This window comes from Merops nubicus, unplaced genomic scaffold (assembly GCF_000691845.1).
Source record: "Merops nubicus isolate BGI_N331 unplaced genomic scaffold, ASM69184v1 scaffold2741, whole genome shotgun sequence".
Classification (NCBI taxonomy): domain Eukaryota; kingdom Metazoa; phylum Chordata; class Aves; order Coraciiformes; family Meropidae; genus Merops; species Merops nubicus.
In genome coordinates this window covers 1-27,868 of record NW_008586045.1, presented here as the reverse complement: position 1 = coordinate 27,868, position 27,868 = coordinate 1, and the positions used below count along the sequence as shown (strand labels likewise).

The 27,868-nt window shown below is 41.1% G+C and overlaps 1 protein-coding gene across 1 annotated transcript in view; it reads right to left on the bottom strand.

Annotated features, from left to right (window-relative positions):
- Positions 1–27,690, bottom strand: part of PCSK2 (proprotein convertase subtilisin/kexin type 2) — a gene marked incomplete at its 5' end in the record, with an annotated part of 80,377 nt that extends 52,687 nt beyond the window's left edge. The window contains 2 exons of the mRNA XM_008948510.1: positions 265–378; positions 27,586–27,690. Of these exons, the coding sequence (XP_008946758.1) occupies positions 265–378; positions 27,586–27,690 (219 nt within the window). The remainder of the gene's footprint in view (positions 1–264; positions 379–27,585) is intronic.
- Positions 27,691–27,868: the final 178 nt, after the last annotated feature.

Genomic DNA, 27,868 nt, shown 5'->3' with positions numbered 1-27,868 from the left:
GAATGCCCACAGGACACCAATACAGTTCTTTTTCAAGCCTTCTAATGATCTTTCTGTTGACTGAAATGAAATTTAGCTCTGGAAATGTGCTAGGTCTTCCCACCATAGAAGAGGTACAGTTAAAAACAGGATCGAGCCTTGGATCTATTCCCAAATTCTTGTGACATATTTGGAAAGAACTGTTGCAAACCATTGTAACTGCACAGAGTGGCTTGAATACCAACTATTTAGTTATGGTTCCTGTGATTTTCTTTCCAAACTTACCAGGTACCACTGCTTTGTAAATAAAGGATCATTCATGTTGATGTCGATGTCGTTAATGTCTCTATAGCCTCGCTTCCTTCTGCTGAAGCCTTCCTGCTGCACAGCTTTCCTGACCTGAAATGGTTAATATTTACATCTTTAGCTCCACCTTCTCAACCACATAGACAAAGATTTTTTTAGCCTTGTTTTCATGAGAGATAAGGATTATGAAATCTGTGTCATTCACTTGCAGCTTCTAGACAGGTGACTGATTTCAGTTAAAATTTGCAAAGAGGCAGAGAGCTCCAGGACCTGGTGATGTGGAGGAGAGACACCCTGAAGTGTCCTATCTGGAGGAAAGCTACAGCTTAAACATGTTTTAGAGACACAACCATCTGTGTAAGAAAAATGGCTCTACCCAAGGCATCATGGATCTTCTTGCCACAATTCTCTTTTTCATTGCCACCAAATCCAAAACATAGATGTTATTAGGAGCTAATATTATTTAACTTATTTCCAGTATGTCATTGTTCCAAGCTGCAGACATTTGATAAAATGGGAATGCAGGTCTCAACCATCCTTTTACTTTTCCAAATTTTTCTCCAGGGCATTTTCAAAGTATTAGATAGACATTCCTCCCAAAGAGATTTGCTGAGAGAAAATAAAAAAAAAAAGTATCTGTTGTTGTATGCCTTATCATACTCCTGAGGTTCTTAAAATCATGTCTTGTAAAGCAATCCACTTTCATGGATTATCCTTGCAATAAGTGATACATAAATACACTAGCAAAAAACCCTAAATAGCAAAAAAACCCACTAAACTGAGCACACTGGCTAACCTGCAAGGTATGAAAATACTGGGTATGAAACACAAGCAGCTGTAGTTTTTTAGAGATCCTTTTCTTTATGAACAGCAAATTTACAAGAACGTTTAAATAAGCACTGTAAAAAATAAGAAAAGTTAGACACACAAATACCTTTGGAGGCAGACAGTAACTACAAATGTCAGACCATAATAATCTTATTTGTACCCATGTAAATGAGCACTCCTAAAGGAGACCACTGAGTGGTTGGAGTGGCATGTGCTTATGTATCGCCAGAACCTTACAGGAACACTGTCAAGTTTGGCATAGCCTTTTGTTCTCTTTAGCCTAACACCTGGAACCAAGACAGAACAAAGAGTCCCAGCATTTAATTAAATATATATAGAAATAATCAAAGAGGAATGCTTAAAACCTATAAACTGAGCACACTTTGAGGTGCAGCAAGAAGGCAGTAAGACCTCTAACACTTCCCTAGGCATGTCCCTGAAAAAAAACACATGGTTATTAAATAAATCTAGTAACTCACAGAACCACTTTTATATTTCCTTAGGCATTTCTGGTTAAGGATATGTATACAGCAGTTGCACCTCTGTGTTGCAGTAACTCATACAGTGTCAGTCAAAATCAGCAGAGGAGAAATTCATCCAAAGGCTAAATCAGATCTTAGGTCAGTTGAGTCATTCTTGGAGGTGTCCTTCTGTCTCCATTAATTAAAGGAGAAGCCTCAAAAGACAGTGCTCAGTGAAGTGCCTAAGGCTGAGATGAAATTGGGGTCTGACTGATGAGGGCTAAAAGCTATTTTCCTCACAGCTATATTGCTTCATTATAACCCTGAAAACCTAATATCAATTCATAGTGAGTGGGATGGGGCAGCATGCCCTGAAAAGACAGCATGAAATGTTTCTGAAAATTTGCTTCTATGAATTCTAACCCCTTAACTAAAGGTACCAAATGATAAAATATGGAATGGGCAGGTGCTTTCATTTACACCCGTGTTTCCCTTACTTGTGCAGGTTCATTAAAAGCAGAGCAGATTGAAAATAAAGAAAAAAACCCAATACAATATAGGCTGTAAAGAAGACAGTGATTAAGTCAGGCCCATATTAGTTGTACTTGGTGGCGCCAGGTATCCGTGCAGAGTAAAGAAAAGTGTAAGCACACTGTTTGAGACTTCCAAGATAAGGCTCAGTGATGCCATGGAGACAACAGAGCAATCATCTGTCATTATGCCTTCCTCCCTTAGCAGCCCTGCCTTGCTGCTTGAGACTGCAAACCCTGAGCTGTCACCACAGAAAATAATTACCAACTGAAGCCAGCCCTCACTTAGAGGGATGCCAGAGAAAAAGATTTCTTGTGTTTATGCTCCCACACAATCTTGCTGGCTCTGCAGGACCCGCTGCATTAAGGCACCGAATTAGAATTGAGTACAAAAGGATTTCTACTAATTAAAAAGCAATGCTGCAGAGCCCTGGCTTTTCTTTAGGACAACCTGGAGGAAGTGGGGAAGCAATTTGCAGAAATAGCACAGGCTGGTTTCCCTCTTCAGCATCATCTCATTTGTCTGATTTGTTCCATCTTCACAATAAAATATAATTTATTTTTTGTATTGTATTTTATTACATTATATTATAATTTCCTGAGACAAGGAATTATACCCTGCAAGAAGGTATAACCTTCTTGGAACTAAAAGCACACTGTAGGCTGTTTTCTGAACATTTCACATGGAGAAAATGCATACAGAATGTTACCATCCACTGAGGTAACAACAATCTCAGAGATTGAGGCCTCTTTTTCATTCCAGAAAGAAAGGGGTTTTCCTCATGCTCACAAATGGTGGTAACTCGCACAATTGCATCCAGAAAAGGTTCTCACTTACAGAAGCTACAAATTGCCTTGTTCAGTTGCCACGTACAAGGATCTTACTGAGCACAAGGTAAGAACTTGCTTTCTTCTGAAAATTTATCTAGAAAACAACAATCCCAAGATGAGATAATATCCATATATGCTAGAATTAAAAAAAAAGAAAGAAGAAGAAGAAATCACACTTGGAAAAGGGTGATGCAAATCCAATGATTTGAGTGGAGAACTGCCTATTTAGGGCTGCAGATAACTCACTCTGGAGAATCCTTGTCTACTTGACATGTAGCTACATTAGAAAAATGGTGTTTTTCCAGAGCTGGGAACTTGTGCTTTCAATATCTAGTCTAGATCAGGAGAGGGACCAGATCCAATTCTGCTTCTATCTTAGGGTTTTCTTAAAGAAAAGCTGGCCTCCCTGTGACATCAGTAACGTAAATGCACTAGTTATCACATCACACTTAATAAGTTTCAAAAACAAATACAAGAAAGAACACCTCTGTAAGTGCAACAGTACAAAAGCATTGGAAAATAATCTGGTTTTATAACACCCATAATCCCATGTACTTGTGTCAAGTTTACAATCCAGTCCTCAATCCACTGCACAATCCAACCTCATGCCACCTCTTAAATACTTGTTTCTCTTACTGAAGCAGGAAAAACAGCACTTGTAAGATTCAGGCTTCTGCCAACAGCATCATTAAATGATTTGAGCCTGTGAAGCATGATACTTATCAGAACCTAGTGAAGGAATGAGACTTTCTTACTAAAATAGACTGAATTTTACTGTCTCAAAATAAGGCTTATTTATCAGCAGTAACAGCCTTTTTTTGTTTATTCCATTTTTAGTTCACTTACTTCTTTTTTTGTTAAAATACACAAGTAGAGAGCAAAATCCAAGCATCTACTTTGTTAGCATGTGACTCTATCATGTAAAAGTTACTACCTGTGTTGTAATCAGAATGAAGGTCACGTAGCAAAGAAGGTAGCCCATGGATGATAAGATCTTTACAAGGCAAAAAGGTTCAAGTATTGATTTTTAATATACTTGTACTTAGGCATGGTGCATAAAGTCACTTGGATGATAATAAGCCAGCAGGATACTGATCCAGAGCAAATTAACAAAATAATCAATTGACTGCAGTACTGCTCCGGGAGGTCCACAAACCACAGCACTCTCACTGTGCTCCATGCTCCTGTGAATGCCAAGAAAATCAGCTCCTCGTTTTGATGGAACAGGGTTAATTGTACTGGTGAGCTCCTGCAGTTAAATGACTCTGTTATACTGAGCATAAATGACAGATTTACTAAATTATACCAGCGGGTGCACAGAAGTGGAACAATACGCACGACCCCAAAAATCAAGAACTTCAGAAGAGGAAAATTTGGGCCAAATTCCAGAGGAAAAAGGCAGTCCCACTGATGACATCTAGTAGGCACAGTTTTTCTCTAAAGCCTCAGGGTCCAGTCTGTTCCTGAAGGTGAAGTAAGAAGTTGGAAACTGGTAGCCTGTATTTTTGAAGAAGTCAGGCTGGTGGTTGGACTTAAGGGGTTATGAATGGCACCAAGGATCAGTCTCCCACCAAGGCAGCTTGAAACCGTGTGTCCAGATGTGCAAAGGCCAAATCAATCATCTTCAGCTAGTGGAAAGCTGCCGTGACTCTTGCTATCATTAATTTCTGATATCCAAAGAAACACAGTGGCAACAAAAGATGGAAGCAGAAGAGTTCAAGTGAGCCAGAATGATATGCACACCGAACTCTCTAAAAGGTAATGAGGATGGGATAACAGGCACCTACAGCAGCTTTTTGAGGTCTTACCCACAAATGACAATCCCTCAGCTCCTAAACTCCATAAGGGGTTCATGAGTGTCTTTTTCAGCTCTGATTTCTGCCTAAGTAAACACAAAGACATTTCATTTTGCTCTCCACTCCATCCACATAACACAAAAGAGATAGATCTATTAGATAAATACTGGTGCTTTTCACCAGTACCCACTCGTCACCTGTGTTGTCTGACAGCTGTTTGCTGGTAAGTTCTGAAGGTGCCAGAGAGGAGCAGCCATCTCACATTCTTCTACATTTCTGTTGAAGCCCCAAAGCAACCAAGCTTTGTGTGACTAAAAAATAAAAGGAATGATGCTGAACTTCCTCACTAGCACAGAGAAAGTAGTGAACTGTACTACTTGAACTGTAACTAAAGTCAGATGAACTGAACAAAAGTGAATCACTTTTAAATTGGCAATGGGGACAGCTCATTTCTGCTATTGAACAGATAGCCTGGGGTGGTGGGGCTGCCAGACTCCATCCAGCCACAGCAATGCAGAAAATTGATGCCTTTTGGCTTGACATAGCTGGATCTACCTGCTTGATTTCAAACTTTCTGAGCCTGCTTCAAGGCCTGGAGAGAATGAGCAGAGATGTCATCGTGCTTGTGAGTGTCACTGACCATCCAATACTCCCCAAGCTATCATGCTACTCCTTGGTAGGTACAGTTACAGCCAGAACAGCAAAGATGTAGCAGCTGCTAAAGCACAAGTCCTTTGAAACTTTAAAAGTTTATCAACACAACTTTCCCTGCCATTTCTAAGCAAGGGACAGAAGAAGAAATTTTTTTGTCAGTTTGAAAGATTTCATCAAAGTAAAAATACATCTCTTCCCATCAGAATATTTGTATCATTCTTGTTTTGTAACTTTTGAAGTGGCTACTTCATAATGACAAGAATAGACAACATGAAAATTTCTACGAAAAGTCATGTTCACTGTAAAATATGTCCATTTTTCATTTTCTTAGCCATCTCTCTATCTTGATCTTACTCTTTTGTTTTGTTACTAGTCAAAACAGTCTATATCTATCAAGGGCCTGCTGTTTTTTTTCACTTATTAAACTCAGGTTGATGTTCTTGACCAGTTCTAGTTTTCCACTTTCTCCAACCAGCCCGAAACAATTCTAAGTTTAAACAGACCATCAGCACAGCAGATACTAAAGCCTCTGGACTCTCAAGTTGTCCCCAGTCATCCCTCTTAGGACGCCTTGTCAGTTTTACTTCACTCCAGCTTGTGCTCTTTGAACTCTTTTCCCTTCTCTCTCTGGACATGATGTTGCCAAGTGTCACACTTCCAGTAGAACAAAACAGAGCCAAAGTACACCGTTAAACTCCAATGAAAGACTGACACCAATCATCTTGCACAGCAAATCCTGCATGATTGGAGCTGCTCACTGACTTCTTAGCAAAAGTCACTGAAAAAGACCAGAGGCACAACTGTTTAGGAACCTGCCCCAGAAGTTCAGAATCAGACAATAATAAAGTAAAGTGCTGAACAGCCTGAACACAAAAGTTCCATTCAGGCAATTAACCTTTCTTGATGGAAACAGAGCTTAAAGAATCTGTGTTTCAAACAAACTAATATTTAAAACAAAACAAAGCAAAACAAACAAACATGTAAGAACTGACTTGCTTCTGCCTTATTTTGTGACCTTTTGTTTTCCTGATATTAGCTCAGTGCTTGGTAAATAAGGAGCTTTCAAAAATACAAGAAGAGGAAAAGAAATCAATATTTTTGTCCATTTAGCAGGCCTCTCACAGTTCAGTGACATTCAGGAAGCAGTGAGTAAAGAGACAAGGAATCAATGTGTAAGAGGAGGCTGCAGATCATATTCAACCTGCTCAGCTAAGCAATCAATAGTGCTCCTCTAGCTTCTACTTTGAAATGCAAGTGAGCTGTTTAGGCTGCGATGTAAAATGAATGCTGAGTAGGGATGGTCTGCAATGCAAAAATGCCAATTTGGTAAAACAGACGTTTTGATAGGATCATGCCCTTTTTTTGACAGTTTTTTTTGCTCTAGGATAGAATTTTCTAAGGGGAAAGACTCAGACAGAGAAAAAGCCCCATATATCCTGAACTCAGTGCACTGCCTCAAGAACAAGCAAACTGCTCCACACCTCTGCTCTCTGCTCAGTTTGGCATGGGGGCCACATCAGGATCTCCAGTACCACAGGTGCTGCCTCTCCTGAGAACTCCATTCTTACTGCCAATTTTTTTCAGTGCTTAGGCAAGCCAACAAGAGAGCAGAATTATTTCTGCAATGTTAAGAAGTTTCCAAAGGAATGAAAAAATGCTTCTTATTCTACACAAAGAAACTGATATTACACTTTATAGTATATAATGACAAAAAAGTCCAAGTAATTTATATTTCAAACAATGTCTTATTGTAAGACAGCAGGACAGTCATTTCAGTTACAAAAGCAAAGACCTCTGTAAGAAAGAAACTCCCTGGAGATGGGCTGTAACTGCATGCATTAGTCTCTCCAGTTGCTCTGGAGAAACTGCAAACCACAGGAACATTTTATCAGCAGCTTGTGGGCAAATTTTGCACTTTGCTGTCTCATCAGTTACACTGAGCCACAGAAAGAATCAGCCTCTCCAAATCAATCAGAATAACCACCTCTCACTGCAGGTGTAAACAGCATGTCTGGTGACAGAAAAGACAACTGGGCCCCATGCACGTAGGGCACTATTGACTACAGATCCTGACCTCTTAGTTGCAAAACTAGTTGCTTTGCTACAGGTCACAGTTTTCCCTTCTCTTACATAGCTCTGCCAAATACTGCAGATATACCTTTCTTAAAGCATGCTTGGGAAAACAAACAAAGAAACACCAACAAAAAAACAAACCAACAAACCCAAAACAAACCAACAACTCTACTGTTTCTTCTTCCTCAACAGCAGAAGTCTTCTCAAGGAGTGATTTTCATTTATTATTTGTAATAAATCCATCATCAACCTTTCGGATGATACCCAAGGTAAGTGTTAGTTATATCTGCAGTCTCTCTGTGGTATAAAAGGGTTGTAGTTTAAATGTCAGTCAGGCCCAGCTCATCTTTAAGGCTGCAAACCTTTTGACACTGAGGCCAGCTTTTGGCTATATCAAAGAAGAGAGGTGCTCACATGATGCCAAATCTTCTGATCTAATAATTCCCTCTGTCATCATTTGTTTGTTTATAACTTTGAACTATTTCTTACATTCCTGGGCAATCTTCCAGCAAAGGACTTTCCTTCTGCTCCACAATAGCTCACTGGTCCTACGAAGAGCGAGGTACTACAAGTCCACCTTTACATAAACTCAGTTTTAAAGATTCCATTAGCATGGTTGCTGCTTCCACAAAAGCAATGAGTATCTGACAGATCCCAAGAGAACAGGAGGCTTCACAGCCTAAAGATTCCTCTAACTCTGTTGATTTTTAGCTAATTTATTTAATGAAGCAAGTTTCCAGCTAAGTGGGGACTGTGAGAAAATATCACTTGGAGAAAAATCTTGTTGAATTTGGTTTGTATGGGGAGACTCACCTGACAGGTAAAGTTATTTTTTGTTGAAGAGTACCTCTGACTCACCCTGACACAGAAGAGCCTTCTTGTAAATGTAGGAATATCTGTGCTAAAGCCCATATACATGTCAAGTCATAAAGCATCATTTTTAACAGCTGTATCTCTAACTTCATGTATTTCCTCTCCAAACATGCTAATTTGCTCCACAGATTCTAAATTTAGGTGTAGTCCATGGGGACAGACTGGAAGTGCCTTGCAATATGCCTGTGTAGCTAAGTGTCATCACTTAGGGAAACTGAGTCAGCAGAGGATGAGACCTTAAAGTCTGCAGCACGTGCTGAAAATAGAGCCATTGGTCTCCAAACTGATTCTACACTTAAAACCTGGCTCCTGACCTGTGCTTATAACTTGTCATACTTCCACTTCATTCTCCACAGCTGCCTTCCCATTCAAATTTTAACTGATTCACCTTGAAACATCTGCTTGGAAAGATATAATAGAGGTTTTCTCTCACTTGGCATGGCTTATCCCCTTCCCATGCTAACAGTAAATACACCATAATGTCACACTCATTGAAGAGCTGCATATTGACCTGTCCTTTATGTGACTTATTTGCCTTTCTAGGTGTACTCCTTTTCTAGACACTAAACCAAAAACCTAAGGTTTTTTATATAGCTGACTCCCAAGCCCAGTGACAGTCTCAGTAGCATCAGTGGGAGCTGTCTGGGGCTCCCCTCATGCAGAGTGGCTTAGATTAAAAGTTTATTTCAGCTTCCTCTGCCATTTATGGCCCTTCTGAGCAGATGGGCTACGCTGGATCCAATGGGAGTACAACGTTTTCATACAAAATTGTTACCAGAATCTCAGCTGAAGGGCATTTTTCACCCTAAAAAAATTATATCATGGCACTAGGAGGGAAGGAAGGCAGACTACTGTCAGTGCTGCTGTCCTACATACAGTGCATGACTCAGGTCCCTGCTGCACCACAAGGGCAGGCTGCTAGCACTGATTACTGGCCCACGGCTGTCAACACCTCCCCAGCCAGGTGGTAATGACATCTGCAGAAGGGCCATTTAGCTTTAATAAAAACCAAAGCCTATTTATACAAAGCTGCTTGCCTAGAACGATATAGCAACTGCCAAAAAGTCTGAGCTTGTTCCAATATTTCAAACCTGTAATACTTAAACTTCAAGGTTGACATGAGTGGTAGAGATATATTAGTGAGCCTTTCTTGTCCATTTTTAACGCCTTCAGAGCTCTGTTGCTATCTCAGTGGAAATGAGATATAGAATTGCAAACCACTGATCTTCCTAAAGTGCTGCCTCGTGGGAATAACATGGGCTGTGCAGTGTCTTCTCTCAGGAAATTTCATAACTAGAAGCCAGACACAAAACAGAAGCCAATCTTATGACAAAGGAAAAATTGCAATTATGCTGCTGCTCACATCCACGTCTCTGCCCATGCACCCAACGGCAGAGGAGTTGTTTATAGCACAACTATTTCTTTATTCTATTACCATAAATACACTGGACAGAAAAGACAAGGGAGGTTGCTCCCATGCATGCCTTTCCCAGCCCAGTAGGAAGCAACTGATGTTTTCTATTGATTGGGCTGTATGCTGCACGGGTTGCAACTGCACCTCTTCAGCTCCTAGATGCAGAGGTTTATGGATCCCCGTCACAAAGCACATTAATGAAATCAGCAGAGGTTTATGTACCACTGCTGTACAGCACTGCGTTAGCAGCATAGAGCTGCCAGGGACAGGCCATCTGCCACAGAGGAAGCATCAAAACAGAACCATTTCTAGACAACAATATCGGTATCAAGAGGAAACGCAGGAAAAGCTGGGAAATAAGAGATTGGTTTGCAGAAAGGAAAGAAACAGCCAATGTCCTATTGTTCTGCCCTTTATCCAAATGAGTTTGAAATTTGATGCTTTCAAAGGACTGAACTTGTTCCTTGTCAAGACATGCTGTACATCAGCATCCTTTATTTTAATCTTCAAACATTCTCCACCAATTCCTGCCTTGGAGCCTGCAGAAAATGCAGTTCAGAGTTCACTGGTGCCCAGCACCGTGATGGAAAGCACAGCCAGCATAGACACATTACATCAGGGCACTTTTCCCACCTTATGCCAGAATCTGGCTGCCTTCACGTGGCAGAAAACCACCCTCCTGCCCCTGAGCTCATGACCTGCCTAGTGCCCAGCTTGAGCAACATAATGAAGCTACCTTCCCCCAGGCAAAGCCTACTCTGTTCTGGACAGGTATGTCACCAGAACATGATTTGGCAAAGGGATCACATCTAGTGTGAGACTGTAGGCAGGACACCTAACAGAGAGCAGTGGTGGGGCCAACAAGGCAGGGAGGGGAAGCCATGCTGGGGCACAGAGCTGGCCCCAGCCTAACAGAGCATACAGAGAATTAACAGGGAAGGAAAGACTTGTGAAACATGACAAGTATTAATACGCTCAGAATTATCCCAGCTGAAACTCTCCTTAGCTTGTCACGGAGACAGGGCAGCATAAAGCACAGAAGTGTGGTCTGAATACTCTTTATGCCTTTTCTCAACAACCCCCTTAGCAAAGAGGCTTTTTACATCCCTGCCCATGTTCTCCAGCAGCCTGTCCTACTGGCTGCTGGCCAAGCCTCTTTCCAAAGCACATCTGCACAATTAAAATTATTTTAAAATCTTAGAAACAAAGGAGTTTCTGCCTTGATTTCAAGGGACCAGGATATCCAATTGGTTCAGATTGGTCACAAGCCCCTTCTATTTATCCACTGCCTAAAGCAAAGGAAAAGTAGCCCCCAAAGACTACAAAACTCATTATTAATTTGAGTTGCATGAGCACTAGCAGGGATTTTGGTGCCAGAATTATCCCTTGTCCCCACTGGGTCAGAGCACAGGCTGGTTTAAATGAAGTGATGAAAGGATCATCCTACTGCAAATTCTTTGAACTGCTGCTGCTTTTTTTTGGCCAGAAATGAGGAAGTATCTTTTCAGTTCAGTTATTAGCATAAAATAATTAGACTTTGGGGTATATTTTCCTCCCAGTGCACATACGTAACTTGTGTTAATATTAATAGGGACCTCTCTATTCACACTCCTTGAAAGGAGGCTGTAACCCAAAGGACTGAGAAAGACTAAACCCTAAATATGTTTTTGCTTATCACTGAAGATTTCCATACACTCCTGCAAACTGCTATCCTCATTATATACTTCTTGCTCTTGATAGTTTATTTCCATTGAGACAAATGTTTAGCAAATCAAAGAAGAAAATCATTTGCTCAAGCTTCACACAGCAGGCAATCAAAAATGATGCATGCAAATTCTTTGGAAATGGCTCTTTGTGTCCAAACTTTGAGACCAAATTCATGTTACGGTTTCCACAGAATAGAAATTTAACAAAAAAGCTCCTCTCATGAAATTACATTTCTTTGATATGAAAAGTGATGAATCCCTAGTTAATACTAGCAGTGCCTGCTGCAGGCACATTTAGGGGCTCTTCCTATTTCCAAAAAGCCAGCATTAACCTGTGTTGTGACAAGCACTGAAAAAGTGGCTTGAGACAACCTGTACTTCACAGAGTAACAAAAGGGAGATTCTGGGGAAATAAACAGCAGAAGAATTTGTTTTATAGCAGTTGGATCGGATAGCAAGATTGGGATTTAAAGTGCCACGTGTGTTGGGCCACAGCAGTCTGAAGGAGCATAGAACATCCAGTGCTGAATGACAAGTCCGTGGGCTTGGCAAGCTGTTGACAACACAGTGACGCCAGAGGTGACGTCCTTTGTCCTGGGCCTTTCCTTTAAGAGGTGAGCTGTCCCTGTGAATGACCATCACCAAAGGAGAATGACGAACAACAAAGCACTGCCAAAGATACAATGGAATTATGTAAGGGGTGAAACTGCCAAAGGCTTGGCTCAAGATGTCATTTTATGAGACTGAGGGCAACAACAGTCATCTGGCAAATTGGAGAGACCTGAACAAAAAAACAAACACACACACCAAAAAACTGAGGTCACTGAAAAGGACCGAAAATTACCCTTCTCTCTTCTGGGTAGGGCCCCTCATCTTTCCTCACTTCCCTTTCAGAAAGGGCCAACTCAGTTAAGTTATTCCCTCTTGTTTCACCTCAGCACATGCCACTCTGGACTGTAGTGCAAATGAGATCAGGGAAATGCTATAGAGCAGAAACAATTTTCTTCAATCCAATCATATTTCCTATCCCAACAGCAGCTATCCTCACAACAAAAGAGGTGGGAATGGTGTCACAGGAGCAAACAGGAGGACAGAGGAGCTAGGAGTACCTAAACTCAGGAACACCACTGAGAAAAACATCAGGTAAAAGCACCACATTGGAACAACAGCATATATTTTGTATCAGCTTCTTGGCTGAGATTCAATTCTCCAAAAGTGGAAAGACCCAAACCTCCTTCTGCCCAAGACTTACTCCATTCTTTTCAGCAAAACTGCTTCAGATTTTCACTCCTGCAAATTAGAGAAACGTCTATCTCTTGTGTTTAACACCATTCCTGTGAGGAGAAAAACTGTTAAAAGCCTCCCTCTGGTTGAACTCAAGTTCAAACTTGCTGAGCTGAACTTATGAGGACAAATCATTATTCTTTGCTTCAGAGGAAAATGTCTGTTTCCAAAGAAGTAACCGACCCAGAATACGCAGCCCACTGGTGAGGAAAAGCCACTGAGATACTGAGGGGAATGAGTAAGCAGGGGTGTCCAGAGGAGGTGCATACTACAAAGCAGGAGCAGCATGCAGAGCCTCATGAACAGGTTACATTCAGGCTCTTCAAGCAGCACATGGACATGATGAGATCTCCTAGCATAGGTGCTCTGCTCGTGCACCTCATTAGTGGTGGCTCACAGATAGCTCCACTCCAGCATTTCCGTCTTGGAGCTGGTGGAGGAGTCAGGACAAGCACCTGGCACAAAAGTACTGTAAAAATCCCAGTATGACCCCCACCTGAGGCATGTGTTCCTTCCACATGCTCCCCCTCCCATTGAAACCAGCTACACTCTTCCTTCACAGGTGCCTACAGGTGATGAAAATCATCCAGTGAATTATTCCCTTTATCATAACTCACAAAGCAGGAAATGTTTAGAAAGAAAGCAAGCACAAGCTCCTCATACCTTATACGAGAATGTAACTGAGGTCATGGTTTGGTCAGAGATGAAGAAGGCAGATGATTACTTTGTTTTTTCTTGAGTGGGAAACTTCCTCTGTTATGAAAACAGTCCTGGAAAGCTAATGTGTTGTCCAGTAAAAACCTATCTATCTGAACTCCTTATAGAAAATAAGGCTGAAAAGAAAAAACCCTTTCTTGTTGTCAACCTCCACAACAAAAAACAAAGGCAGAACAGAGAAAAGCTCTCTACTATTTCCCCCTCACCTGTCCCGTCTCTCAGTTTAACTCAGGACTTGACAAAAACCCACATAAATCTCAAGGAAATAATTCATCATGCCTTTCATCAAAGTCACTAGTTCCTCTGGTCAGGGTGGGTAGATAACTGCTATTTCAATCTGGCAAAACATATTAAAGGGATTTCAAATCACCTCATAAAGGGGCCAAAACCCATTTATCATTTCATTCCACAACTCCATCTGAGGCTAATGTACTCAAAGAAGAGAGCCAGGAGGCAGTGTCACAGTTTGGGATCAGGGCTGAGAAGATGCCTTTTCCTGGTATTCTACTCATGTTCCTGGCAGTTGGGGCAGGAGAACTGCAAAGTGTTAAATGTCAGCTTCCAATCTGCAGAGGCCCAAGAGAGTTCCAATGCCCATGAGCAGATACTATTAAAAAAACTCCATGAAACACCTACACAACCCTAGCTGCTAAGAAATCACTGATATGTCTGACAAACTGTACTTTCCCCAGCTCATCAACACACATTTGGGGGCAGTAGCATAATCTAAAGTAGGTCTAATGTAGCAGAAAGGCACAAGATTACCTGACTGCTGCTTTCCATCTGAAAATGCAAAAGCATTGGTGTTGGTTTTTACTTTCTGGGAAACACTGCACCTACATAATTAAAATCTAACAACTGCAGCACATTCAGTCAAATAACTACTGTACAGTTTATGCAAAAATTGAGTTCCTTATAGGACAGCAAGGAATGAAAGAGCAAATGAAAAAAAAAATGCTACTTAGGTTACAGTCTCCTGAGCACAAAGACCTCTCACTCAAATCTCCATTAGCACTAGAGAGGTAAATGGGTTTTTCTCCATCTGCTGCTGCTGTCACCCAGGACAAGGAAGTGCCATCCTGGTAAAAGCTGGAATGAGCCATGGGGAAACATGGACAGGAGCACAGGCAGGACTGCTAGTCCTGGATTATACCCAGGGACAAATGCCTCCAAACAAATCTGTTATTATTTTATGCTTAGATAGCCTCTAGCACAGTAATTTCCCCTGAGCCTCCAGATCATGCATGTGGAAACACTAAATGACAACAGTAATTACAGTTTAAGGTTACTGTCCTTTGTCTAAATCTTTTGGGCTTCAGAGGATCTGTGCTAATCTCTTCCTTTTTATTTTTTCCCCACTGTTCTCATCTCAGTTTTCTTATTGCCCAGGTGCTGTAAAGACCACAAATGGCTGTAATCCAACCTCTGTTTTTTTCTTCCTGAATAGTAGACTGGGCATCTGGAACCTACCCCTACTTTTGTTCTGCTCTGCTGTATGACCTTTTGGAAAATTTAAAGCCCCCTCTGTTTCCAGCATTTGTGAAACAGGCATAATCAATATTTGAACATGCTTTGAAACCTGTAGTTAAAGATTATTTCATTACATACTGTAAAAGACCACAAATTATTTCAGATGGACAGCCCAATCATTCCACTGGGAGATCTGCAAGTATTAAATCACTACAGCAGTCCCCTTCTTGCTTGTCATCTGTTTTGTAGACAGACAGAAAATATATGGGATGATTTATTCGACTTTCTGGCTTACACTGAATTATTCATTGTTTGCAAGTCAGGTAGGTAATTCACCTTGTACACACTTCTCAAGTACAGTGCTAATAAGAAGACTACGATGGGTAGCTTTTTCTGACAAACAACATTCTCAGGTAAACAGCTATCTTTAAAAAAATACCTCCATTCTTTATGCAAAAATGTTCAGTATTCCAGAGAATGGCAGGACACCAACAGACGTCAGTTTGAGTCATGGTCCTATAAACAATGTCCTTTTTCATACCTTCCAATCTCTATCTGGAATTTGAATTTTTCATACACTCGAACTTTCTTCCAAACCTCACTGACACATGAAAAAGAAAACATTTCATAATTAAACTCTGAAATGAAACAAAGCCCTTTTTTTTTTTTCTATAGCAAGTTGCTCACTGTGAGAAGTTTTCTTCCTTAGAGACAACTAATCAAGCCAAATCATTTATATCCCCTTTTCCAGGATTTTCTCCAACTAGATTCCTGGAGTTAAAAAACCCCAAGTTATTCATACCTCATCTTCTGTATGTCTGAAGTTAACTACGTGGGATTTTTTGTTTCAGTGAATTACAGCCTATGAGTGAAAAATGCTTCCTCCGTCAGAGGGCATCACTTGGCTTCTGATGTTCAGCAAATAGTCGTTGTGCAGTTAATTAGAACAAGAAGTTACCTTCTTGTGCTGAGTTCCTTTCCTCCAGTTTTTCAAAACGGCTATGGACCAAAGGCCTAGTAGAGGTTTGTTAGAGTCAGCTGGCACCAGAGAGTGAGGGTTTGCAGATGTGAGAAGCTCCAGCACTCACAGTGGCTCTGCTGCCTTTAAGTTTGTTCATAGCCATTCAGATTCATCTAAGAGGAGCAGTGAAGTGAGCAGCGATTTGACCATTTGTATGAGTAGGAGAAGGCTGATAATCATAGAATTCTTACGGTTGGAAGAGACCTTTAAGATCATCAAGTTCAACTGTTAAGCCAACACTACTAAGTCCTCTGCTAAAACAGATCAGAATCTGTCAGGGTTGGAAGGGACCACAAGGATCACCCAGTTCCAACCCCTCTGCCATGAGCAGGGACACCTCCCACTAGATCAGGCTGCCCAGAGCCTCATCCAGCCTGGCCTTAAAGACCCCCAGGGATGGGGCCTCAACCACCTCCCTGGGCAACCCCTTCCAGGGTCTCACCACTCTCATGGGGAAGAACTTCTTCCTCACATCCAGCCTGAATCTGCCCACTTCCAGCTTTGCCCCATTCCCCCTAGTCCTGTCACTACCTGGTATCCTAAAAAGTCCCTCCCCAGCTATCTTGTAGGCCCCCTCAAGATACTGGAAGGCCACAAAAAGGTCCCCCTGGAGCCTTCTCCTCTCCAGACTGAACAGCCCCAACTCTCTCAGTGTGTCCTCATAGGAGAGCTCCTCTAGCCCTCAGATCATAATCAGATGCTTGCTTCAGAGGTTGTCTCCCATTAGCTATTTTTCCTTGCACAAAACATGTTTTTCGTATTGTGGAAACTGGAGCCAGACCTATGGATGTCTGGAAATAGGATGTTCATTTGAAAAGAAACATACTGAAGAAAACAGTCAAAAATAGTCATGAAATAAACATAGGATAAACATAAATACATAGGATCCAACTAGAAATGCTTAAGCAAAATTAATTTGCTAAATAAAATAATTTGATGCAATAAAATACTTTTGCCCTGATATTTCAAATATGAAAATGTGGATTCTGTCTCTGTTACCTTGTGATTACACTATCAGTAATGAAATTAGTTGATGTCTTAAAAATATTTTCTCTAGGAAAAGAATTTTAAGTTGATTTTCTGATGGAAGGATTTTTCATAGGCTTTTCTTATAGCATGCCCTGCAAAAGCTGGGGAAGGACCCTTGAGATCTGAGGCATGAATACGGTTAGATATGCAGACAAGGAAATAAAAGTTTAACTTGGAGATTTCCCTTCCTCTTTTCAGAAAATGAATAGTCCAAACAGAAATCCTCTTCCTATAGCAAACAAGGGAATTATTCCATGGAAAGGTTGTGTTCTAAAAAAAAATAGAACAGACTCCAATGAACACTTTCCCAGGAGAGCATCACAGCTGAGAAAAGAAAATAAAGCAATTCTGTTCAATTATGTCCATATCTCCTGACCCAAGAGAATCAGCATTTTTGTGCAGACTTTGCCAGAGACTGCTTGTTGCCCTGTGGTATCAGATCCATAAGATACCTGAGGCAGGCTACTATATCAAGAGTTCAGCTTGTTCAGTGTTGGGAAAAAATGCAGCTACAATGATATCTATAAAGTTTATAAAAGGTATCTCATTTTTTTAGGAAACTGTACCCTGACAGCTCCTTGAGCTCCTTCTTCTTGCCCTGAGAAAATGCTTCCAGATTGACTTTGTGCTGACTTTGGTGGAACCACAAGTAGGACAAAAGTGATACAGTGGTCCAGAAGCTCTGCAAGGGAAAGCTGATTGAGTGCCAGGGAGATCAGTAGCCTAACACAGAGGATGGGCTCAGCCTTGCCTTTATCATATTTGCCAGATGACAAAGCCAAGCTACAGTTGAACAAATGTAATAAAACGTTCAACCTCAGACTCCAAGACATAACACAGGGCACCTCCTCACCCAGTGGCTTGTTTTGTTTTTACAGTTTTTTTGCTGAGGATTCAACCAATGTATCTGGACTGTCTCCAAAGAAAAGGAACAGGAAAGTGTGTGTGGAGCTGATGAGGAAGAAGAGAACCAGCTATTAATGTTGAGCATAGCACTGCAGTGTTACATAACCTAGAGCCCAGCAGTAATCAGCTTAGTGATACTGCTGTGAGACCAGGAGTACAAAAATAATCGTTAGATCTGGCAATTCTGCTTCTTCTGTGGAGACTTCACATTTGCAAGGCTCCTGGATCCTGGATCCCTTACGGTGTGTGAAAGAATAATGCTCAGAATCAATAAAGATAAAATGAACGGAGATAAGACTATTTATGAAATATTAAATTTGTATGCATAACAGGGCATATTTCTTTTCAGCCCTCAGACAGATGATGGCTATCAATACAAAATATGAAGCCTTATCTTCACAGATATATGGCCACTCAGCCATCAGTTCATATAAGCAAAAATTTAATATTGGCCAGAGTCTATTTATAATAACATGGAACTGATACTATACAGCAAATACATGCCATGGAGATGTTGAAGCATTTCTTAGTCTTTCCACAATGTTTGATTCTGCCCTGTCCCGTTTTCCTCCTCAAAACGTTTACAAAGCCAAGAAGCACTCTTCAACTTCACCAACCCATGACATACATATTAGCATTTTAATTGCTACTGGCTATTTGCAGCTGTTAGAGGTTCCCATTTTACTGAAAAGCCATCTTGCAGTGCAGCATAGAATAATTACTGCAGAAAACTATTCAGAAACAATTTAAATCTAAACCTTTAATTCATTTCCATTGTATCTCCCAATACCGCAATCAACTTCCTCTGACCTTTGTAAACCCCTTTTTGTATTCATAGAACATCATGCACACAAGCAATAATTTCACAGATGTATTTGTAACTCCTTGTTGGCTTCTGGGCTGTTGAGTTGGTGTCCAGAAAAAAACCTAATATTATACTTAAGATATTGCAGACATACTTGGAAGATGTGGAAACACAGAATGCTCATAGCAACAGTGTCTTGGAACAGATTGCAATAAACCAATGGACTGAAATGCTGGACACAAAGAAAACACTCAAACTTTAAAAAATAGTAAAGTATGTTAAGTGGCACAAGTGGATGCACTACATAGTACATTCGTTGTGTGATACAGTAGCATATGTTACTCTATTGATTCTTTTAGCTTGAATCTTAGCAGAAAGATGATGGTTTTTTTAATGTCATAGCCCTGTGATACAAGTCCTGGCACAGCATGCTCAGGTACCCCAGAAAACCACATCAAACAATGTTCTAGTCTTCTGTTATTGATTTAAATCTACACCCTTGGTTGCACTGCCTTTTATTTATAGCCAGTGTCATATGCAGTAAATGGTTCTGGTCATATAACTGTATACACAAGAAACAGTCACAGTTTTAACTGACTATTTTCTGAAGTCAAGAAAGAATAGAAATAAACTGTTATAATTCTATTTTGTTTCATTGAAAATCTACCACGTTACAGTCTAAAATATTTGGGCATTGTATACTATCGGGTACAATGTTTTAACTAATTCTATATTCTTCCCAAAGTATATGTCAACCAATATATTTACAGATTTTCAAAAGGGTTTAACTCAGTTTTCTAGTATCCAAATTTTCTGTTAGTCTTAGAGATTTGCCAAAAGCAAATATACTCCAAGATGTCTTCTGAGGAAGTTTCTGGCATGCAACTTGTACTGACAACAAGAAAGTATAGCTGGATACACACGCTTGCTAAAGAAAAAGTGAAGTTAAAGACAGGCTTACACAATGCAGTCTGGATTCTGTCATAGCTCTACTGTAAGTGACTTGGGAAGGGAAAGCACTTTTGAACCCCCACATGTTTTGCCATCATCAAGCAACAAGTGCTCCCAGGTCACGACTGACTCTTCTAAGTCAACCCCAGCTGACCTGAACTGAACCCTGGCAAGAGGAAGGGAAATGGTCACCAGACAGGGCTAGGAGATGCTGGTATGACAGCCCAGAGAAGGCTTTCCTTCATCTCACCAGGCTTCAGCTGGTGTGAGCCTCCCAAGGGAGAAAGGCATGATGTATCTGTGGATTCCTGAATCCAGTGAATGTTGAGATATAACCTTCAGTGACTGTTAGCTCAGCACATCAGGGCACTGCATTTCTTATTCAAAGCCAAGCCAAATGTGTCCCAAATCAAAGTAAACTTGTGCAGCACGCTAGGTTCCATGTTAATCCAAAATCACTGGCTCATACTGTCCACCCTACTAACAAAACCCCTTCAACTCTATATTCTCACCACTGCCACTGCTTGTATTATAATACTAAACAGACCCCACTGACGAGTCAAGGCTGGAAATTGCACAGACTAATAACAAAGGCAAGGCCTGCTCCACAGAACAGAGACTCTATTCATCAGGCAGGAAACAAGAGGGAGACAGGAAAAAGCAGCAGGGAGACTGGGGAGTGATGCTGCAGTCAAGAGAACAGACATCAACAGGAAAGCAGAAACTTAACCGATGCCAATTCAGCAATCTACAGGCAGCAGAGTGAGGGCTGTCAGCTGCCTCAACAGATTTTTGTAAGATCACTGAACTTCTGTGTGGTTACAAGTATTTCTGAGGGCTAAAGCTCATTTTATTACCTTATTCCACTTTACCCCAAGTATTATGTTCATCAATATGAAAATGTGACTGGAAGCATCTTCAAGTGGTCCTCTGAGCCATCCCAGGGCCCTAGGGAGGTATCAGCCACACCCGAGACAGTGATGATCACTGTCTAACCTTGTTTCAAACCCACAGAGCATGTGGTCTCCACAGCCCCCAGTGGCACCAGGACTGCAGTGCCCCAGTACTTTTATTTTTGGAAAATTCTATGTGAATCTGCACAGCATTTTCTTCACTTATCAGTCTATTATCTTGCAGTACATTCATTTATATTTTTGCTAACAGAAATAGTTTTCGCTTACCCTGTAATTTCGGTTATACACTATTTCCATAAAAGACACATGTATGTTTGAGTTTGATGTCATTCTGATAGTCTGTTATTTTATTATGTGCAGCTAATGGTGCTTTCTCTCATAATACAGCCATAAAAGATTTCCAGCATTCTTTCATGCTGATGTTGATGGATTGGGTTTTTTCTCCTTTTAGCTGTCTTTCTAGTTACAAATAGAAATAATAGAACAATTCAGCTTAGCTTTTACATCATGCTGGATATAACTGCATTTGCTCCAGTAGCAAATTGTTTGAAATATTTAATATTCCATACTCGAGAGCGTTGTGATATTTTACTTTAGAACCATATTGCACATCACAAATACCATATATGTACACAGTCCAAAGAAGAGCCGTCAATGCCACACAATATCAGGAATTCTCACTCAGAAACCGGGAAATTCTTCAACATGTTTAACATATTCTACAGTGAAGGGGAATTCTGAGTCAACCTAAATGACAGCTTAAGTATCTGAGTGACTCTAGACCTCATTATTTTTTACATCAAAGAACATTCTTTTAAGTCTTGTTATAGACACTGACTCCTATGCAATAATTGTGATATCTTAATTAAAGAGTAGCTAAGTGCTTTACAGTTGGAGGCACTGCTGGTCAACTACACAGAACGTAGCTGGACAGGGCTTTCTCGTGAGCAGGTAATCTCCATCAACCCTTGTTGGGCTGGTATAGAGTCTACAAAGACCAGGGACAACCAAGAAATGGGACTCCTTCAGATTCAGTTTTTAAAAAACAATGACAAGGAATTTAGCAATCATTATTTGCAGTGACAATGGCCAGGTTATGTGTATAGTAGAGTTCTGAACCAAACTTGCTACTTCATTGAATTTCCAGCTGCTTTCTTTTGACATCAGCACAAATACAACATCATGGCCTAAAGACTAGTTTTATCCTCTGTACTCCAGAGGCACAGAACACTCCCTTACTTCTGTCAGCAGTGCAAGAGGAGCAAAGTAGTGGGAAAATTTTTTTTCCTCACTTACCAGACACCTAAATCTCCTTTTTGTAGCCCTACTGATTTCTTGTTTGGAATGACAAAGATCATGTAACACATGTAGCATATTTCCTACAGTCACTTACCTTCATCCTCCTGGGTGTTTGACCCTTTCCCTCTCCGTGGCTGAAGTGCAGGCTGAATTCCACCTTCCCATGAACTGACTCTAACTGCACCTGACTTTTCTTTAAACACTGTGCTGTATTCTCTGCTTCTTCTTCCTTTCCATCTACTCAGATAACCCCACTCATGAACCTCTATGTTTAAATAACCAGCACCTGCAAACGGTCTAAATATCATAAAAGCAGAATGCTTCATTTAAGTGTTTAATTCTCTCAGTAATAAGACATACACCAGACCAATTATCAGATGATCTAATACAGAGAGCTAACTACAGCTTCCTCAAGAAAACTTATTTTTTTCTTATAATGCTTGCCAAGTGGCTTCATTATGAATTAGAAATACAAGACCTTTGTTCAAGATGATATAAACCTCAGAAAGTTATTAATATAAGAAGAAGACTCCCTCTGTGAACTGGAATAGACTCTTGGAACCCGTTCCTCAAATACACTGGATAAAGCAAAAGACAACTTATGCCAGAAACAAATTCATTCATGGGAGACACTGCCTGTATTCTGCACGATTTTATCAGGATGACTGACTACAAAAATGTCTTCAGTTCTTCCTTGGTGAACAGGCTGGCAACGCAGCTTCAATCAGCAGTGTGTAGGTTTGAGGGCAGATGGGGGTTTTTCAGCATTGGAAAGAAGACATTTCCTCTAATGAGTTTTCCTTGGCTGTTCAATATTTATTACAGGTACTTAAGCTAAGCTTTTATTACTTAATGTTCCGTTTCCTTCCAAAAGGATAACACCGATACTCGCGTAATGCTGCCCTATAGTCTCATAAATCGATGGCAGCTCCAAACTTCTCCTGGGCATAATCCTACCGGCGTGCCAGCCCCATGATACTGTATATGAGTGCAAAACTAAATGGGCTTCACTAGGAAGTCTGTTACCACTACCATCTGTGTCATGAATTGACATAAAAGAGATGAAAATATGAAGAGCTTTTTCTTCTGTGATTTTCTCCTGTCTCTAGCCTAACACACACATCCATACCTCCCAGGATGGTAGAGAACTGGCTGGGGGACCTGAAGCCTTCCCCTAAGATCTGAGACTTTGTAGCAAGTCTAGAGCATTACATTCACTTTATACAATGTTTATCCCCTTAGATATTCTCTGTTTACAGCCCCCTTTTCTTCCCCTGTCCCTTGACAGAAGCAGTTTGGGAGTAGTGTTAACCATGGGCACCTCAAGACCACACCTTGAAGAAGCTACACATCTGCCCTCCCCAAACTCCTGGACCAGCACAGGTATCAGCCAAGTCTTCCTTTCTAGTCCCATAATAAACATCACTGGGATCTTTATTTCCAAAGAAGTCATCAGCTGAATTGCCAAACTCACTCACTCTCACTGGAATATTTTCATTTTACCTTCCCCCTTCTGCACATATATATTGATTCCCCCAACACCAACACAGAGGCACTTGCATACAGATATCAGTAATGGGACTCAGCTCTTCTCCGTATATTAAAGCCTCTTTCTTGAGTGGGATTAATCTTGGCAGCTGTCTGACAGGAGAGACTGTGTGGGAGGAAAATGGTTTTATCTAAAACTTGAAAGAAAGCAAAATAATCTTTGAGAGAACAAGCTGTGTTTCAACTCTTGCTCCTTCAATGCAAGACTATTTACTAACAGCAAATACCCAACAACAGCAAAAACACAAAAATATTGCTCTGAAAAGTAACATAATGACCGTGCATTTTTTCTTTCCCTTTGCTTATGTGGCCACTGTTCAAAACAGTTATTAGTAACACAGCTGAGTCTCTCTGTAGGAAGCCAGAATCTAAGTCAGTTTTGAAAAATCAAAATGAAGCCAATCCCATGTTTTTCTTTTAGTTATGGTGGTGCAGGCAAGGTCTCAACTTCCCATCTTGCCTCTCCTGCACTTTCAGAGACAGGAAACTTAACAAACAAGAGAGTATTGAGTATTTCCGTATTTCTGATTGACCTTTCCAGAGCAGCCACGCTGATGAAACACACCACTGCTTAATGGAAAACAAAGTTTGCTCTTACAGAACTTGTATTTCCCCTTGCTCACAGGGAAGTCTCCCTTGGAAAAGGTCACCTCACTCTGAGGTTGTGTTGTGAGCTGCACTTGGGAGGCAGGAAACTTTGACATCAGTGTGGACACCTTGCTTCCAGATCCCAATCTACCCCTGTGCTTCTTCATGACCTCCTCGGCTCCTGGGTTGGCTCCATGCCCAAATCACTCAATGTTTTTTCTGACTCTGGGCTCTTGTTCCAGCCTGTCCCACTTTTCCCTCCTCACTTTTGTGCTGACGTCCAGTCCCAGCCTATTCAGACTCCTCATTGGCTTTATCTCACTCCAGGTCCCTTGCTCCCTGCTGTCACCTTCCTGTTTCCTCCTCCCAGCAGCTGCACCCATGGGTCATGGCATGGACTGACCCCCTGCCTGCAGCTCCAGGGCAAAGCACAGCAGCTACTGAAGTTGAGTTTCCCAAGGCAAACCAAGGCGAACGGTTGACCTTTTGGTCTGAGAAATTTCAGCTGAAGCAATTAACAAATAAAGGCAGATGAAAATGCAGTTTCACATGGAGAGTGCTGGGTATCTTGCTACTGTATCTTAGCTCATTAAATATTCCAGCTTTAACATGTGAAAATGTTAAGTGACTTCAAAAGCACATACAGTAAAATAACAAAACACAAGTGCATCTGGAAATCATGGAAATCTGCAACTGCCACAGAAGAGTGGTTTCTGAGCAAACCTCTCCTGGAAGGTTCCCTGTACCTAGAGAATGTCATTGAAATAACTGAACAGTCTCCACTGGAAGCAGTTCAATTCACTGTGGCATCTGCCACCCTGACAGAGAGGCTCCCTGAGAGGGCTCTACTGACAGCAAAAGCCACGGTGCTTCGTGCACCTGCATTTTTTTCTTGCAGAGTTTGACAGCACAACACACTATGTGACACTATTACATATGCCTTCACCGCCTGCCAGTGCTGCTTCAGGCTTCAGCGACACTAATGTATTAAATAATGTCAAACCCATCATATTTGAGGCTGTTCTTCAAAACAAAGATTCAGTTCTTGCTGGATCTCCAGGAAAGCATCTTAATAACGCTCCATTCCCACTCCCTTGACAGCGATGATGTTTATCACACAACTGGTGTATATGTTTAGCTTATCTCCAAACTCTTTCTGTAGAAACATACAGTGAATTTTACACAACCAAGATTTTTTGAGCATTTTAAAGGAGATGCAGAGCATGGGAAGGATGCAGTAACCTGTTTGCATATTACTCTGACATCTATCTCCCCGGACTCCTGAAAAACTGACATGGTTCCTCAAGGGACTTACTTGATTAAAGAACATTAATTAATTGAGTGAACATCTGTGCTGTTTTCCAACTAATAATTAAAATTAGCTAGGAATTGTAATCTCCTTAGAAGTGAAAAGTATACAGAATAACTGCAGCCCTTTTTCTCACAACATTTGGGCAGAGCTAAGCAACTACAGCATTTACCATAATGGTTCCCAAGAGGTTGGTGAGGCCCTGTGGTGGAAGTTTGCTTCCTGGCTAGCCCAACAACAGGAACATTTTATTCTTGGCTTCATGTGTTAACATATTAACCATGACAGTGCTGACATTTGTTGCTAAGTAAAATTGAATGTAAATGGTCTAGAAAGCTGCCATTAAATTTAGAAATTATTTTTGGAGTCTGAAATTAAGTACTGTCAACACAACTCATGTTTCCACTTGTAGGCAAATATGACAGGAATTTTAATGACTTCTCCGAACTCCACGTAAAGGAAAAAGGGGAATTAGAGTAATGGTTTTAATTGCTCTCAAACTGTATCACAAAAAGCAACAGACCTATATGGTCTCGTTACAGCTCAAGACCTATCCAATAGGGCAGAGAAAGTAGGAGGGCTGGACGAGAAAATGTCATGTTACATGTGAAAATGAAATGTTGCTTCTGCCCCTCTTCCACCTCCCAGTGTAACCTAAGAGGTGAAAATACATCCATAATCATCCTTATCCTCACAGGGAAGATATTCTTAGTTAAACACAGGGCTTTATTCCCTGAGATCAAAGGAGGGAGCCAAGGAGAGCTGAACCATTGGTATGCAACACCAGGAAGAACTGGAGATGAACAGCAAAATGAGATTTCATTGCACATGACAGAGGCCAAAAAGTCTAGAGACCACAAATATCAGATGACTGCAAAAAGGAACATCTCTGAACGAGAAGGTAGATTCATTTAAGCTGTTCTTAACAGCACTGCAGACACAGGCTAGAGAGAGCCAATGCAAGAGCCAGTCTGGAATTAGTATGGGAGTGCTCAGCCATGCAATATGAAGCTGCAGTGAGAACTGCAGGATCCATACAAATATCACAGATATCCCTAAAACTTCCAGAGGCTTACAGAAATATTTATTTCCAGCACAGAATCACCTGCATGATGACTGTACTCGGGTTACTACTTTGCACTATACTCACTTGTAAACGTTTTCCGAAATAGCTTTTAACAGGATTGGGTAGTGCAGGGAAATGAAACACATTTGCTTAGTTCCACTAATTGTAGACAGTTTCTCAGTGTTTTACTTTCTGATCCCTGCTCGAGGGAAGCCAGCAAATTCAGGGCAGGTTGAATGGGACTCTTCCTCATAGCCCTTCATCTACAGCTGGTACCAGCTTTGGAGAAGGGGGCCAGGAAGAGGTACCTTAGAGCACTGGAAAACCAGCAGCAGCCCCAAGAAACCTGCCAGTTGTCAGCTCTCAGCATCTCAGGACGAAGGGATGGGACAAGCAGCACCTGGAACCTGTGTGGCTCACTCGTATGGCTCCCAGCTGCAGAAGCAACCAGCCATGTGCATCCCAGTTGGACCTGGGCCCAGAACCACTTGAAATTTCTGCAGAAGTACAAAAATAAAGCTGGGAATTCATCAGACCTTGTGTGCTCTGGTGTCAAAACAACAATTATGATCATATTTAACCTAGTTTTCTTTTCTTCCTACTCAGTTTTCCATTTTCATAGGTGTTCCAATACCACATAATATCTGGCAATAGGATTCTGCCTGGAATAAAATTGTTTCTCCCCCTTTTTCGCTGCAGTGCAGACAGTTTAAATCCTACTGAAGGATTACAAAATAATCTATTTGCTGTCATGATATCATTCCTCAAGCTTATCTACCTTCTTTGGGTAGCAAGCACACTTTTTGTGCTACCTGGCCCCACTCCAGCCCAGTATTATACTAGTGTAAGGACTCCGAAGAAAAGAAAAAATTATTTGCTAGTGACAATCTTCTGCAAGAGGGGCCTTTCCCTCCTGTCTGAGGGGCTTATGCTTCTGAAAACCAAGCACAACATTTGCAGACTGCAAGCAAGAGCCTCTAAAAGGAATACTGAAGTTTGACAGCATCTGGGGTGTACACCATTCCCTGAGAAAAAGTCCAGTATGACCACAAAGAAAATGCCACCATTCACACCACAAGGCAGACCAACAGACTACCAAGCTTGAAGCAAACATGGGGAAAAAAAAATGTAGTCATAACCACAGATTTTATTGTCACACTGATTTCATTCAAAAGTAGTTTGTGTCACAAAGAAAACATGGTAGGTGCACAGTCGTGAAACACTCACCCTGGAATCCTTTTCCAGATGGAGCTTGTGTTGAAGACTGCGTCTTCTCCTGGCCTTGGCGATGCCATTGTGATAGAAGAAGTATCCACTGTCTAAAAAAGGGAGCTGAGGAAAAAAGAGATAAGAAAAAAACATCATGGAGCTATTGGCTACTAATATGGATGACATGGAAAACTTTTACCTGTGAAGCAACTCATGAATTTACAACAAGACTTGTGAAGAGTTATGCCACAGGGCCCAGATCACTCTTCAGCATGTCACTTCTAAGTTACTCCTGAAAAAA